At 42.7% G+C, this 16,477-nt stretch overlaps 1 protein-coding gene across 2 annotated transcripts in view; it reads left to right on the top strand.

Moving 5' to 3' along the window:
- REV3L (REV3 like, DNA directed polymerase zeta catalytic subunit) overlaps positions 1 to 16,477 on the top strand; it is a 422,230-nt gene that overhangs the window by 263,945 nt on the left and 141,808 nt on the right. For both annotated transcript variants that reach the window (XM_082249080.1, XM_082249081.1), the window contains one exon: positions 13,091 to 13,224. In XM_082249080.1, the coding sequence (XP_082105206.1) occupies positions 13,091 to 13,224 (134 nt within the window). The remainder of the gene's footprint in view (positions 1 to 13,090; positions 13,225 to 16,477) is intronic.

Raw genomic sequence — 16,477 nt, 5'->3', positions numbered from 1 at the left:
CATTCATTGTCAGTGCAGGAAACCTTTAAGTTGTTCGACTCAGCTGTTGCTGAGTCGGTGACGCTGGTGCAGTTCGGCACCCGCAGATCTTCCACGGTGACAAAGGTGTTTCCCTTTCCTGCCTATTATGACGAGATTGTCATTAGTCAGTGGGTTTCCCCAAACGCATGATTGGAATGCCTAGTGTTTTGCTAGGAGACATCGTTTTGATTAGTCTCTCCTGAAGAAACTTAGTTCCACTGTCGGTGGACTCTTAGGTTTCCAGACTAAATAAGCCACACTCTTGCCGGTGGAGGATTCTCTATCCTTTAAGGATCCCGTGGACAAGAGAGCTGAGGCTCTGGTCCGTTACCTTTTCACCGTGGCAGGTTCAATGTTGAGGCCGGTTTTTGCTATCACCTTGGTATCCCAGACCTTAATGGAATGGGCTAAGATTTTACGCTAGGATCTGGTAGGGGGTCAACATCCTCCTGAGCTGGCGGATCAGTTGATCAAGGGGTTATAGTACATTTGTGATGCATATCTGGATGCAGCCCCCTTGGCCGGCTTGGTATCTTTGATGGCAGTGATTCTTTGCCGCATGATTTGGTTAAAGTACTGGTCTGCTGACTGATCTACCTTTTGTAGGTGACGGTTTGTTCGTTGCATCTATGGAAGAGATCATCAAGGGCCTTAGGGGAGGTACAAGTACATTACTTTCCACAGGTTGCTAGAGGTAAGGAATCTTGTCATAAATGTGATCCTTTTTTCTCGGCTTACAAGCGGCTCTTTCGTCCGTCTGAAAAGGGTTCGAGATCCACCCGTAATTTTGCGGGAGGCTCCAAGAGACCCTGGAATGGTAAGTCAAAGGTGGGCACCACCGGTTCTGCAGAAAAAACTTCCCCAGCCTGAAGGGGCGCCCTTACCCGCATCTGGGGTGGGGGGACATCTTGGCCTTTTTCCAGAACCGTGAACCTTGCTCATTCAGGACAAATGGGTCCATGAGTCGATTTGGTTTGGTTCCAAGATCGAGTTTGGTCCTTGCCTCTGCCAAGGTTTTTTCCTTCCAACTTGAGCTTGTCTCGGCTACAGGGCCTTTACGCAGCAGTGCAGGACCTGTTAGCACAAGGAGTCATTGTGTCGAATCCAGAGTCGGAACGTTTTCAAGGTTTTTATTCAAATCTGTTTACAGTTCCCAGGAAGGAAGGCAAAGTTATTCCGATCTTGGACCTCAAGGCTCTGAATGGCTTTGTGCGAGTTCAGAAATTTGAGATGGAGTACATTTGCACAGTAGTAGCTTTCCTTCATCAAGGAGATCTTCTGGCTTCTATCAATCTCAAGGACGCTTTGCCTTTATTTTCCAACATATCTCAGGCATCAGCGTTTTCTTTGTTTTGCCGTGGGTGAGGCACTATCAATTTGTGGCGTTACCCTTTGGTCTCGCCTCAGCTTCTTGGGTGTTCACAAAGGTTTTAGCCCCAGTGCTGACCTTGCTACGGCAGAAGGTGATCGCAGTACTGGGCTACCTGGACGATCTACTTCTGGGTGCAGAGTCTTTTCAAAGCCTGATTTGAAGTGCTGTACCCAGACCCCACTGGACTGGCTGTTGTGAGACAAGCCTGAAATATGTCCCTCAGGCACTGGGCACTGCAGGTCCGGAGCCATGGCTTTCTCTGACTATATCCCTGAATACTCGCTTTGTAAGTAAGCCATGAGGGCCCAGCACAGAGAACCATCTCCTCATTAGGACTACTGGGTGCCATAAATTGCTGCTTTCGGTTAGCCTCACCACAGAAGAAGTTAAAGCTGTGGGATTTAGCGCTGATCTTTTTCACTAGGTGCTGTTGCATGCATGCTCTGCACCAGTGTTATTTTGTCAACGAAAACATTTTCATCCGCTGCATTTTTACAGTGATGAAAACGAAAAGTACACCACATTTTCGTCCACTGACAAAAACTATGACAAAAATCAATTCTGTTTTCGTTGAATGAAACAAAAATGTCAGGCAGGGACGTTTACCCTGAACTTCCGGTTTCCAGGGAGCTCTGCCTGCTTCTGCTCCCAGCAAGCAAACTGTGTAGCCAGCATTACAGGCCTCCGAGTCCTCAGGTGCTGGCCAGAGCAGTACTGTGCATTACAGGCCTCCCGAGTCCAGACGAGAGTCCCACTCACGTGTCACGACAACGACCATCCAGAGCAGAGAGAACCCACTGTGAGTGTGTACATTACAATTACAGGCCTGAGGCCTCCCCTCAAAACACCATCTGTCCAGAGCACTGTGTGTGTGCACATTACAGGCCTCCTCTGACCACCAGTGTGTAAGATTCTGGTACCTTTGGTACCCTTATTTACCATTTTCTTTTCAACATTGCGTCCCACCTTTCTAGTTAGGTGGAACGCATACACCTTTAAGACTGATGACGTCATCGCTGAGTGCCGCTGAGCGGCTATTTCAATCGCCGGCGTTCTCTCTCACGTTGTTCGTTCAATGTGTGCCTACATACTTACAAGCCTTGTCTTGCTGTCGGAACCTCCAGCTATTTGCCTTTACCTGAAACAGACCGGAACCTCGCTACTGATCCCGTATCTCGCTACCGGATCACTCCCTCACTACTGGACCCCTCTACTTACTAAACCTTACTAGTGATAAGTACCCCACAGGGGAATCCTCCATAACTAACTTACACTATCATCTTCTGCACATTAAGGACTGTTACTATCTATGCATACTAATTCTACCATCTGCACTGTTACATAGATTGCTAGCTCTTGAGTCTACTACCATCTATCCTTGCACTGGGTTAGTCTATCCTGTATATGTCATCTGCTGTCCTTACCACCTGTTACCATACATGATTACTAACCTATCTGCATTCTACCTATTACCATCTACTACTCTCCTGAACATTACTATCAAGTGCTTACCATTACTGTCACTGCTCACACCTGTCCCTTCAGCACATCACCTCCATACTATCATATACATCCTATCACTCCAGGAACATCTTATTGAGTGTGTGTATATCTGTATGCTGAAGCAGACAGGCCCACAGTGATGAGTCTGGAGAGTTGGATCTGGTATTCCAACACCTCTCTACATGACTACTGAGTGAAGATTCTGCAGCTGCAAATCCAGCTTACAATAAAAACGCAGGAGCGTTACAGATTGAACGAACCCTAAAAAAATGGATTCAGCAGAATTACCCACTCAAGTGACACAATTAACACAACAAGTAAATGCATTAATACTTGCTCTTACTGAAGTAAAAGAAGACAATCAGACTCTGAGACAGCAGGTAACCCATCTTTCCCAGCTTACTGCTGCTCAGCCCCCTGAACCCAAAATAAACTCTCCTCTAGTGTTTACAGGTGATCGGAAAAAATTTAGTGAATTCAAAAACGCATGTCAATTGCTTTTTTTGCTAAAACCTCGTACTTACCCTACTGATCAAATTAAAGTCTGTACCGTCATTTCATACTTAACGGGTGATCCACGGGCCTGGGCAGACTCTCTCTTTGAGAAAAATGATCAGCTTCTCAACTCCTATCCTTTATTCCTAGCGGAACTCGCTAGTTTATTTGATGACCCCAATAGGCAGAGTACTGCTGATATCCAATTGAGGACTTTAAAACAAGGAAGGAGACCTGTGGAAGACTTTGTAGCAGAGTTCAAAAGATGGACCCTTGATTCAGGGTGGAATGATACATCTCTGCGAACTCAGTTCAGACTCGGGTTGTCAGAAGCCGTTAAAGACGAGCTCGCCCGAGCGGATTTACCTGGTACTTTGGATGCCTTATTACAACTCAGTATCAACATTGACAGGCGACTGCAATAAAGAAAGGCTGAGAAAATGGGAATGCCATTGTCTAGTCCTTCTCGGATTTCGGCCGTTGACCCTACTCCTATGGAGGTAGGAACCATACGCCCACCTTTATCAACTACTGAACGAGCCAGGAGAAGATCCAGTAATCTCTGCATGTACTGCGCATCCCCGGATCATTCGATAAGCGTCTGTCCCCTTGTCTGCAAAAAAGAGGGTGAGTGTTCACATGTCTTGCTAGGGGGATTAACGACTTCCTTTTCTAAACCCTATCTCTTTGTTCATTTAACATTACAGTGGGACCAGACTAGGATTACCACCAAGGCTATGATCGACACAGGATCTTGTGGGAACTATATCGATACACGTTTTGTTACCTTAAATAAAATGCCTATTATTTCAAAACCTAAACCTGTTTCTGTTAGTGTCATTAACGGTATCCCGCTATCTTCTGGTCCAATCACCAATCAGACACAAGCACTCCTTGTCACTGCTAACGAGTCTCATATGGAGACCACCTCCTTTGATATATACTATCTTCACCCCATTTTCCCATTATTTTGGGACTCCCCTGGTTACACACACATCAACCAATCATAGATTGGAAAAGACGGACTTTAACTTTCCCTTCTCACTATTGTGAGATTACGTGTAACCTCCCATCTTATGGAAAGATCCTGTCTGTGGTGTCAGACGAGATTGCACCACTATGCTATCAGGATCTGTCCGAAGTATTCCTTGAGAAAAATGCTCAAGTGTTGCCTCCCCATAGGGATTATGATTGCACTATCGATCTACTCCCTAACAGCAAATTGCCTTTCGGTCATGTTTATCCTCTTTCGCAGGATGAACTCTCTCATCTCAAGGAATACTTGGATGAGAATTTGACAAAAGGGTTCATCAGACCCTCTACTTCTTCCACAGCTGCAGGACTTTTCTTTGTCCGCAATAAGGATTTAAGTCTTAGGCCTATTATCGATTATAGGCAATTAAATACCATTACAATAAAGGATCGCTATCCTTTACCGCTCATCCCTGAACTCATTGAACAAGTGCGTGGGGCTACTTACTTCTCTAAATTGGACCTAAAAGGGGCATACAACCTAATCCGAATCCGTGACGGAGATGAGTGGAAAACAGCATTCAGAACCAGATACGGATTATTCGAATATCTTGTGATGCCATTCTGGTTGTGTAATGCTCCCGCAGCTTTTCAAAGGTTCATAAACGACATCTTTAGAGACTTACTTGATGTCTGTGTTGTGGTATATCTGAACGATATACTTATCTATTCTCGATCTCTGTCTGAACATATAAAACATGTAAGACTTGTGTTATCCAGATTACTCGCACACAATCTATACGTGAAATTAAAAAAATGCCTATTTCATAAAGAAGAAATATTATTCCTAGGATACATCATATCCAAAACCGGAATCAAGATGGATATGAGCAAGATATCCTGTATTCTGGATTGGCCTATACCAACAACTCGTAAGGCATTACAGTGATTCCTTGGATTTTCAAACTTCTATAGGAAGTTCATCAAGAACTTCTCTGCTATTGTGAGACCTCTGACACAACTTACAAGTATAAAGAAACCATTCAAATGGTCAGAAGAAGCAAATGGAGCTTTCCGCTTGTTAAAATCAAGCTTTACTTCTGCTCCCATACTACGCCATCCAGACCCATCCCTCCAATATATTCTGGAGGTAGATGCGTCAAATATGGCAGTAGGAGCAGTTCTCTCCCAACGACCAACAAATACTTCACCACTCCACCCAGTTGCTTTCTTCTCAAAATCACTAAGCAGCCTAGAGGTGAATTACCCAGTGGGTGAAAAGGAGTTGCTTGCCATAAAACTGGCACTGGAGAATTGGCGACATCTACTTGAAGGTACCCAATTACCAATACTCATATATACAGATCATAAAAACCTTCAATATCTCCAGAATAACAAAACTCTTTCCCACCGGCAGGTACGATGGTCATTATTCTTCCTAAGATTCAACTTCCTAGTGACCTACACGCCTGCAGACAAAAATAAAAAAGCGGATGCGCTATCACGATTAACCGAAGATAACTGCGCCGAAATCCCTTCTATTCCTATAATACCCTATGAACGTATTATTGGTGGTGTTCGTTCCCTGAAGGAAGAGATTTTGCACAGTATAGGATTGGATTCACCTCCATCACAACTAAGTACTGATGCAGAAGGCTTCCTCTATTACCACGACAAACTCTACATACCCCCTACTATGCGCACCAAGATCTTGGAATTATCACATGATGTGCCCATGGCAGGACATATGGGTATGACGAAAACCCTTAATTTGCTTACCAGGCAGTTTTGGTGGCCTGATATGAAGACGTCTGTACAAAAATTTGTTTCTTCATGTGACATCTGTGCAAGGTCCAAAATTGACACTACAAAACCATCTGGTCTACTCTGCAGTCTACCAATACCCCAGGTTCCATGGGAAGTTGTGTCCTTAGACTTTATAGTAGAACTACCACCTTCCAAAGGATTTAATACCATTCTAGTGTCAGTGGACCATCTGACAAAGATGGCACATTTCATTGCTATTCGCAGACTACCTTCATCTAAACAAACAGCGGAACTACTAATGAAACATGTGTTCAAGTTACATGGAATTCCAAAGACTCTTTTATCCGACCGTGGTTCACAGTTCATCTCCAAATTTTGGCAAGCTCTATGTCAAATACTACGGATTGAGTGAAAGCTCACTTTTCCCTACCACCCTCAGACCAACGGACAGACTGAAAGAGTCAACCAGTGTATAGAACAATATCTGCGTTGCTACACATCATACCTACAGGATGATTGGGTGGACCTCCTCCCTCTGGCGGAATTTGCTTATAACAACGCAACCCACAGTACTACTAAGCAAAGTCCGTTCTACTTGAACTATGGGTTTCATCCCACACTTCTTCCACCACGCATCCTACCATCAAGTAACCCAGTAGCCTCGGATTATCTTACCCAAATAAAAGACTCTCTGGGTTTACTTAATACCACCATCTCACACGCTCATAGTCAACAAAAAAGGTACTACGACCTTCGTAGAAGACCTTCTCCGCAATATGCTATTGGGGACCTCGTTTGGCTATTGACAAAAAATTTAAGGTTAAAGATCCCTAGCAAAAAGCTTGGACCTTTTATTTCTGGGACCCTTCCCAATTAGGAAACTCATTGGAAAAGCTGCAGTGCAACTCACCTTACCGGCAGAGCTCAAAATACATCCCATCTTTCATGTGTCGCTACTGAAGCCACATGTTCCTAACCAAGGAATAAGGCCTACCATCTTGCCTCCACCTCCAGTACAAGTTGAAGGCGGAGAAGAATATGAGATTAAGGAGATTTTGGATTCTCGTATCCACAGAGGAAGACTCCAATATCTCACAAGATGGAAGAACTATGGACCCCAAGACGACACCTGGTTGGATACCTCTGATGTTCACGCACCTAGGCTTATACAAAGGTTTCACTCGAAATACCCGGAGAAACCAGTGCTATAGGCCTTCCGGAGCCGGCCTTAAGGGGGGGTACTGTAAGATTCTGGTACCTTTGGTACCCTTATTTACCATTTTCTTTTCAACATTGCGTCCCACCTTTCTAGTTAGGTGGAACGCATACACCTTTAAGACGGATGACGTCATCGCTGAGCGGCTATTTCAATCGCCGGCGTTCTCTCACGTTGTTCGTTCAATGTGTGCCTACATGCTTACAAGCCTTGTCTTGCTGTCGGAACCTCCAGCTATTTGCCTTTACCTGGAACCTGACCGGAACCTCGCTACTGATCCCGTATCTCGCTACCGGATCACTCCCTCACTACTGGACCCCTCTACTTACTAAACCTTACTAGTGATAAGTACCCCACAGGGGAATCCTCCATAACTAACTTACACTATCATCTTCTGCACATTAAGCACTGTTCCTATCTATGCATACTAATTCTACCATCTGCACTGTTACATAGATTGCTAGCTCTTGAGTCTACTACCATCTATCCTTGCACTGGGTTAGTCTATCCTGTATATGTCATCTGCTGTCCTTACCACCTGTTACCATACATGATTACTAACCTATCTGCATTCTACCTATTACCATCTACTACTCTCCTGAACATTACTATCAAGTGCTTACCATTACTGTCACTGCTCACACCTGTCCCTTCAGCACATCACCTCCATACTATCATATACATCCTATCACTCCAGGAACATCTTATTGAGTGTGTGTATATCTGTATGCTGAAGCAGACAGGCCCACAGTGATGAGTCTGGAGAGTTGGATCTGGTATTCCAACACATCTCTACATGACTACTGAGTGGAGATTCTGCAGCTGCAAATCCAGCTTACAATAAAAATGCAGGAGCGTTACACAGTGTCCAGAGCACTGTGCATTGCAGGCCATCCTACAGACCTGAGACCAGCATCCAGCACTGTGCAGCATTACAGGCCTCAGTCAGACCACCATCCCAGAGCACTGTGCATTACAGGCCTCCCCTTGTACCACCATCCAAAGCACTGTGCAGCATTACAGGCCTCTCATACCACCGTTCAGAGCACTGTAGAGCATTACAGTCTTCTCATACCACCATCCAGAGAACTGTGCAGCATTACAGGCCTCCTCAGACCACCATCCAGAGCACTGTGCAGCATTACAGGCTTCCTCAGACCACCATCCAGAGCACTATGCAGCATTACAGGCCTCATCAGACCACCATCAAGAGTACTGTGCAGCATTACAGGCCTCCTCAAACAGACCACCGTCCAGAGCAATGTGCAGCATCACAGGCCTCCTAAGACCGTCCAGAGTGGCTAAATCTGTATTTGTGAGTTTGTTCAAATCGTAATACCATAAATACTAACATATTAGATTTTTTTTTACTCCAGGAGTAAATAATGAGTTTGGAAATTCTAGAAATGCTTAAATAATGCATTACCAAACACATTCGATTTTAGTTGACTAAAATTATTTTATTAGACTAAAATATAGTGGATATTTTAGTCGACTAAAATTCGACTAAAACAATGGCAGATGGCTAAAATGAGACTAAAACTAAAATGGCATTTTAGTCAAAAGGACTATAAATAAAATTTAATGAAAATGTGATGCCAAAATTAACACTGCTCTGCACTCTTTGCCATCATTTAACATTTAGGAAGCACTGTATTTGCTGTTGCTCCTGATCACTAGAGACACTTGAAACTCTTCTCATTTTTTCCCTCATGCCTGCCTACATTAACCTCCTAACCCCTACACCTGCTACCTAAGCTGATGGGTTTGTGAGAATCCAAGGCCTATCTCGTACCTTGAACTGCCTTCCCCTCTGTCTTACAGTGCAACATGTTTAAAAGAGATGTATGGCTTTTTTTTTTTTTTTTTTAAAGTATCAAACTTACCTATTTGGATGCAGCAAGCATCCTCGCTCTGGTTCTTAAAATCCTAAACAATCTGTGCTCAAGATTCTGTGAATTAAACCACATCAATGTCCAGAAAATTGGTGTGTGAAGTGAGATCCAATCCAAGATGAGTCAAGGATAGCATGAAAGCCACCACCAGAAACCCTCAAGGGTATGCTCTCACCTCATAGGTGGGTCCTTATTATTCATAATGAGATCTATCTTGATCATTTTTAAAGGCTCAGTTGGCAACAATAAGCCAGCATATGGCCCTTAGCACTATCAGGGGGAATTTCTCTGTACTTGATCTTATTCCAGAGACCACTGGCTTTCCATTCTTTAATAAAGACATTGTGCAGAGTGTCTCCCGTGTGGCTCCATCTGTGCACTCCTTGTGACTCCATGGGATCTGAATTTTGTTCTCTCTGCACTTCAGAACCCACCTTTTGAAGTTAGTTATTCCCCCTCCCCACTTTTACTCATTGGTTGTGCTTCTTGTTGCCATCACCTCTGCATGGTAAGTGTCTGAGCTGGTGGGCTTATCCTGTAAAAAAAAAAAAAAAAACCCTTTCTGGTCTTACACAAGGATGAGATGGGGTTTACAACCCAAAATGGCCTTCCTGACAAAGGTAGTTTCGACCTTTCACTTCAACCAGGATGTTGACCCTCCAATGGATGTAGTTTGTGCTGTGTGAGGTCAGTGCTTCTATTAGGAAGACTTGCTCTTTGTCATTCCTGATTGTCCCCATAAGGGAAATACTGCTTCTTGTTCTACCATTTCTTGGTGGCTCAGTACACTATCCAAGTTTATGGTCTTAAGGATTGGATTCCCCCCTTTTCTAAAAAATGTGCACACTACTAGATCTGTGAAAGCCTGTGCATTTGTTTTTCAGAAATATTTTGGGACAACATACAGTTATGCTCGTAAGTTTACATACCCTGGCAGAGTTTGATTTATTTTCCTGAGAATATGAATAACACAAAAAGTTTTCTTTCACTCATGGTTAGTGTTTGGCTGAAGCCATTTATTATCAATTAACTGTGTTTACTCTTTTTATTTGTCCCCTCTAACATCAATGACAGCTTGAAGTCTTTTGTGGTATTTGTGGCTGAGGCTCTTATCTTCTCAGATGCTAAAGCTGCCCATTCTTCCTGGCAAAAAAGTCTCCAGTTCCTGTAAATTCTTGGGCTGTCTTGCATGAACTGCATGTTTGAGATCTCCCTGGGCTGTCTTGCATGAACTGCATGTTTGAGATCTCCCCAGAGTGGCTCAATGATATTGAGGTCCGGAGACTGAGATGGCCACTCCGGAACCTTCACTTTATTCTGCTGTAGCCAATGACCGATCGACATAGCCTTGTGTTTAGGATCATTGTCATGTTGGAATATCCAAGTACGTCCTATGTGCAGCTTCCGGGCTGATGAATGCAAATTTCCCGTCAATATTTTTTTAATAACCTACTGCAGTCATCTTGCCATCAATTCTGACCAAATTTCCTGTGCCTTTGTAGCTCACATATACCCAAAACATCAGCGATCCACCTCCGTGTTTCACAGTAGGAATAGTATACCCTTCATCATAGGCCTTGTTGAATGTAGCGTTTATGGTTGTGGCCAAAAAGCTCAATTTTGGTCTCGTCACTCCAAGAGTTTGTGTCAGAAGGTTTGAGGCTTGTCTCTGTGCTGTTTGGCGTATTGTAATCGGGATACTTTGTGGCATTTGCAGAGTAATGACTTTCTTCTGGCGACTCAACCATGCAGCCCATCTTTCTTCAAGTGCTTCCTTATTGTGCATCTTGAAACAGCCACACCACATGTTTTCAGAGAGTCCTGTATTTCACCTGAAGTTATTTGTGGGTTTTTCTTTGCATCCCAACAATTTTCCTGGCAGTTGTGGCTGAAATTCTAGTTGGTCTACCTGACCATGGTTTGGTTTCAACAGAACCCCTCATTTTCCACTTCTTGATTAGAGTTTGAACACTGCTGATTGGCATTCTCAATTCCTTGTATATCTTTTTATATCCCTTTCCTGTTTTATACAGTTCAACTACCTTTTCCCGCAGATCCTTTGACAATACTTTTTGCTTTCCCCATGGCTCAGAATCCAGAAACGTCACTGCAGCACTGGATGAAAGATGCAAGGATCTGTCAGGAGTCCAGAAACTCATTGACCTTTTATACACACACACACACACACACACACACACACACACTACAAGAAAACAAATCGCAGGTGAGGATGGGTTAACTTTAACAGCCATTCAAACCCCTTTGTGTCAACTTGTGTGCATGTTATCAGGCCAAAATCACCAGGATATGTAAACTTTTGATCAGGGTCATTTGGGTAGTTTCTGTTGTCATTATGATTTAAAAAGAGTAAACACAGTTGATTGATAATAAATGGCTTCAGCCAAACACTAACCATGAGTGAAAGAAAAGTTTTTACATTATCATTAATATTATCGGAAAAATGGCCAAGAAATCATAAATTCTATGTAAATTTATGAGCACAACTGTACATTGGCTTTGTTGTGGGAACATCTCTCATTGTTTAATCAAACAGTGTTTACACAATACTAGGTTTTCTATCTTCTGATATACCTGGAAAGTAGATACTTTTGTGGGCAAAGTAAATCTATTCCAATTTTTTTTAGAGGAGGTCTTACCAAACACTGGATCCAAGTTTGCATAATAAGCCATAACCTAACCTGTTGATGGCACTTATAGTACTATACTGCTATCTAGAGTTTATATTCAGAAAGGCTTCCTTCATTGAAAAACTGACATAGGTAGGAAGTGAAAATAGGCTACACCCATATGCATTCGAAATAAAAGGGCCAGCCGCACAAGCTAAAAGGGGGCAACACGAAATGCTGCACTATAAGAGCGTAAAAGATTGCCAAGACCAGTGACCCATTTTTTTTACTAAAATACCGTAGCTTGAAATGCTTGGAATCCAGTTTTCTATGGAAATTGTGGAACAGCTATAGCAGATACTAGGCGACTTTTCTTGTATCCCTATTGCATGCATGCATACATACATACATACATACATACATACATACATAAATGCATACATAATTTGTTCAGAAGACTTGAAAAGAGTTTCCCATAAAAAATAGTTGAAGGCAAAGTGATGAAGTCTGGTTTAAAGAAGCTTGAAAATTATTGTCTAGTATGTATAATGATTTAATACATTATCACCTGAAGGTGTAAACCCAGGATGGGTATAAAATATATCCAAACCCAAGAACAAAATAAATTCTATACTACACCTTGCCAGTCCATAGACTGGCTGTGGTGGCTGCATAACTTCTCTTTTTTCAGGCTTCCTTTCTTTTAATTTTACTTGGAGATTCTGGAAGAGCAGCATTTTCACCCTAACACTACATTAGAGAACCCCTCCCCTTGCCACTTCTCTTTAACAAAGGGGTAGGTCTTTTGATTTCCAATGAGACCTGGGAATGATGTTAACTGATGAGTGTAGCACAGACAGAAAACACAGGAATCTGCTTTCTGCTTCAGGTTATCAGCTTACAGTATTTCTGGCAGGATCAACTGATGTTTTCTGTCCTTCTAGAACAGCAATGACAAATTACCAGGCCAAACAAGAGCAAAATAATTAATTGTTGGGGTTTATATACACTTTTTAACTGTTTCTGTATACGACCGAATAATGACACCTCCTGTGTAAAATGAATTGCCGATTGGTAATAAACAACACAACCTTCAGTAGTGCATGATTCATTTTGTATGGTATATTTCTCATTTAATTTTAACCAGTCTAAAACAGTGCCTATATTCTTTAAGCCTGCTACCAGAGTGATCTGTAGTTTCCTTTTTCATCCTATTTTCTAGTCTTGTTAAGAACACTGATGGCAGCTCATCTGAAGAAGACTCATCAGGCAGCGAAATGGAGTGGAGTAGTAACAAGTTGCTTCTAGCAAATCTTTCTATACCTCAGTTAGATGGCACCGCAGATGAGAACAGTGGTGGGTAGAATTTTTAGAACTTGTTGGCTTTTTCTTTTCTTGAAATGTTTTAGTTAGGCAATTATGAGAATAAATTCCCTTGCATCCTAAAGTGTATGTTTTGTTTAAAAGTTTTCATTTCAGTGTAATGTTTACAATCATGGCAGCTGCTATTTAGACCTCATGCACATTGGACTTTATAAAAATGCCAGTAGCTTTAGCTGTAGAAAGCTGTAGCTGTAGAATGAGTTTTGCAGCGTTTTTCCAGTAGCATTTTTTAGCTTTTTTTATTTTTTTTTAAGCAAAACTAAACTTCCACAAAAGCTGATGGCTCAAAAATGCCAAATAGCCATGTTTTTCAGCTTTTATCAGAGTTAGAACGTTTTTACAGCTGAAAAACTCCTCTTAAAGCGGTTCTAAACTCAATAAAAAAAAAATAAAAAAAAAAAAACCTGCAAGACAAAGGCATAATGAGCTAGTATGCAACGCATACTAGCCCATTATGTGTAACTTACCTGAAAACGAAGCCCCGACACGGACCCCCGGACATCGCTGCGGGCGCTGCCATGGTCCCTCGTCGTCTCTTCCGGGTTCGGCGGCTCCGGCACGCTGATTGGCCGGAAGAGACGGCTCCGGCGCGATGACGTCACTCCCGCGCATGCGCCCGGGAGTGATTTTTCCGGCAAGCTCCCGGCAACTTAATTGAAGGTCCCCCGGACCTTCAGAGCGCATGCGCCGCTCGCACGAGCGGCTGCATGCACTGTAAATATCTCCTAAACCGTGCCGGTTTAGGAGATATTATTTGTACCTACAGGTAAGCCTTATTATAGGCTTACCTGTAGGTAAAAGTGTCAAAAAGCGGGATACTACCGCTTTAAAGACCACTAGTTCTGGGAATTTTTTCCAGCCTGAAAACGTCCCTGCCAAAAAATGCTAACAGCATATGTGTGCATGGACACAAAGGATAACATGCTGGGGAGTTTACTGGCTGCAGAAAAAAAACGGCTGAAGCCAGAAAAAGCAGCTGTAAAAAAACGTCCAGTGTGCATGAGGACTTAAAATGGTTTCCTACAATCTTCTGTCTTCTCCTATCACACTCTATCCATTTTTAGAGTAGGTTCCTAAAGTGGGTCCTTTCCTGTGCCTTCTCTTTGTATTAGAAAATAGTTTGGTGATCCACCATCTAAAAGGACATGGCACCCCCGAAGGCTACATTTGTATGGGCAGCGAGAGGCAGCTGGATTGCTGCCACTAGACACAGAAGCACTCTGTTCTATGGCCACATACCAACTGGCCAGTCTTCCAAAATAAGATCTGTGTATGGCATGCTTTGGTTTTGGGGCAGGATAGACATGACATATATTTGGTAAATGTATCTGCTTAGAAAACTATTAAATCCAACTCTTGCGCAATCTTCAAACCTACCTACACACCTCTGTGCAATATAATTTATACTACTGCTCACATTGTGTTCCCACACATGATGTAAAAAATGCTATATCAAGATAAGTGCAGGACAGTTATTGCACTCAAGTGCAAAAGAAAAATTTCAATACCTCAAAATAGTTAACAGATAAATTGTTGATGATGCTGAAAAATAAATGCAAATAGTCAAAGCCCAACCCCTGAAAGAAACTCCCACACCATAATCCCCCCTCCACCAAATGATTTGGACCCAATGCACAAAGCACCATCTGTCACCAAATGTGTCAATAAATCTTATCACTCAATCCGCGACTCCTAAAGTGGATGACCAGTGTGAAAATAAACAATCCAGTCCACTCAATGTGCTGTGTGTTCAGTATCTGTGCTCCACCTCAAATGACCCTTGCGCTGCGCTGCAGTCGGTGCATAACTGCTAGAAAAAAAAATAAACATAGTAGACAGTGGATTGCAGTCAGTGCCAGTTACTGCTGCAATAATTTTAAAGCACTACTGCAGTAGTGCTTTAAAATTATTGCAGTGAGTGAGTACCCTACTGCAGCAGTAGTCCACTGACTACAGTCCAATCCACTGTGTAGCTGTTGCCTTGCTTTTTTCTAGCAGTATTGCACTGGTTGCAGTGTGTGCCATACTGTGCAGACAGAGGTAGTCCTCCACTGACTCCAGTCCAATCCACTGTGACATGTATAGCTGTTGCCTTGCTTTTTTTTCTAGCAGTATTGCACTGACTGCAGTAGTTGCAGTGAGTGGCATACTGCAGAGGTAGTCCTCCACTGACTCCAGTCCAATCCACTGTGACGTGTAGCTGTTGTCTTGCTTTTTTTTCTAGCAGTATTGTACTGACTGCAGTAGTTGCAGTGAGTGGCATACTGCAGAGGTGGTCCTCCACTGACTCCAGTCCAATCCACTGTGTATGTGTATTTATTGTGTAGCTGCTGTTGTTGTCTAGCTTTTTTTTCTAGCAGTTTTGCACTGACTGCACTGCAGTAGTTGCAGTGAGTGCCATACTCAGGTAGTCCTCCACTGACTCCAATCCACTGTGACATGTAGTTGTTGCCTTGCTCTTTTTTCCTAGCAGTTTTGCACTGACTGCACACTGCAGTAGTTGCAGTGAGTGCCTTACTGCAGAGGTAGTCCTCCACTGACTCCAGTCCAATCCACTGTGTATTTGTATATTGTGTAGCTGTTGTTGTTGCCTAGCTTTTTTCTAGCAGTTTTGCACTGACTGCACTGGAGTAGTAAATTAAAAATATTGCAGTGAGTGAGTCCACTACTGCAGCACTTTATTATGCATTAATGCACATTCAGATGATGTGAAATGCAAATGTCCCTGCAAGTGCACTTTTCCTATCAGTTTTCATGCAGATAAGCTGTGAAGAATGTTAAAAATGTTAATAAATAAAGATTAACTTTTTTTTTTTTAAGAGATTTGTATCGAAATTTGTGAGGTTTTTTTTTGCAAACTTTTACATGCGTGAAAATATTGGCCGATACCAATATGCGTTTGGCAAAATATCGGTATCGGCAACGAAAAACCGATATCGGTCGATCACTAGTACAGACAGCATAACAAATGGTACAGGGGTGTTAACCCTTCCCTATGCTATCCAAAACAACTTAAACATTATTCTTTTGGCTGGGGCTAAACTTAAAAAATGTACCTGTTCCGGCTTAAAAACAAATTCGACTTTAAGAACAAACCTACAGTCCCTATCATGTTTGTAACTGGGGACCGCCTGTAATTGAGCCTTTCTCAATGGAATCCCATATATCGATTTCCATCCTCCTCCATCCAGAATACTCCTGCTGGTAAGTTGTACAAAGGTTGAAT

The sequence above is a fragment of the Pelophylax lessonae genome (assembly GCF_965119305.1).
Source record: "Pelophylax lessonae genome assembly, chromosome: 3".
Lineage (NCBI taxonomy): Eukaryota > Metazoa > Chordata > Amphibia > Anura > Ranidae > Pelophylax > Pelophylax lessonae.
This window is presented reverse-complemented; position numbering and strand designations above follow the sequence as displayed.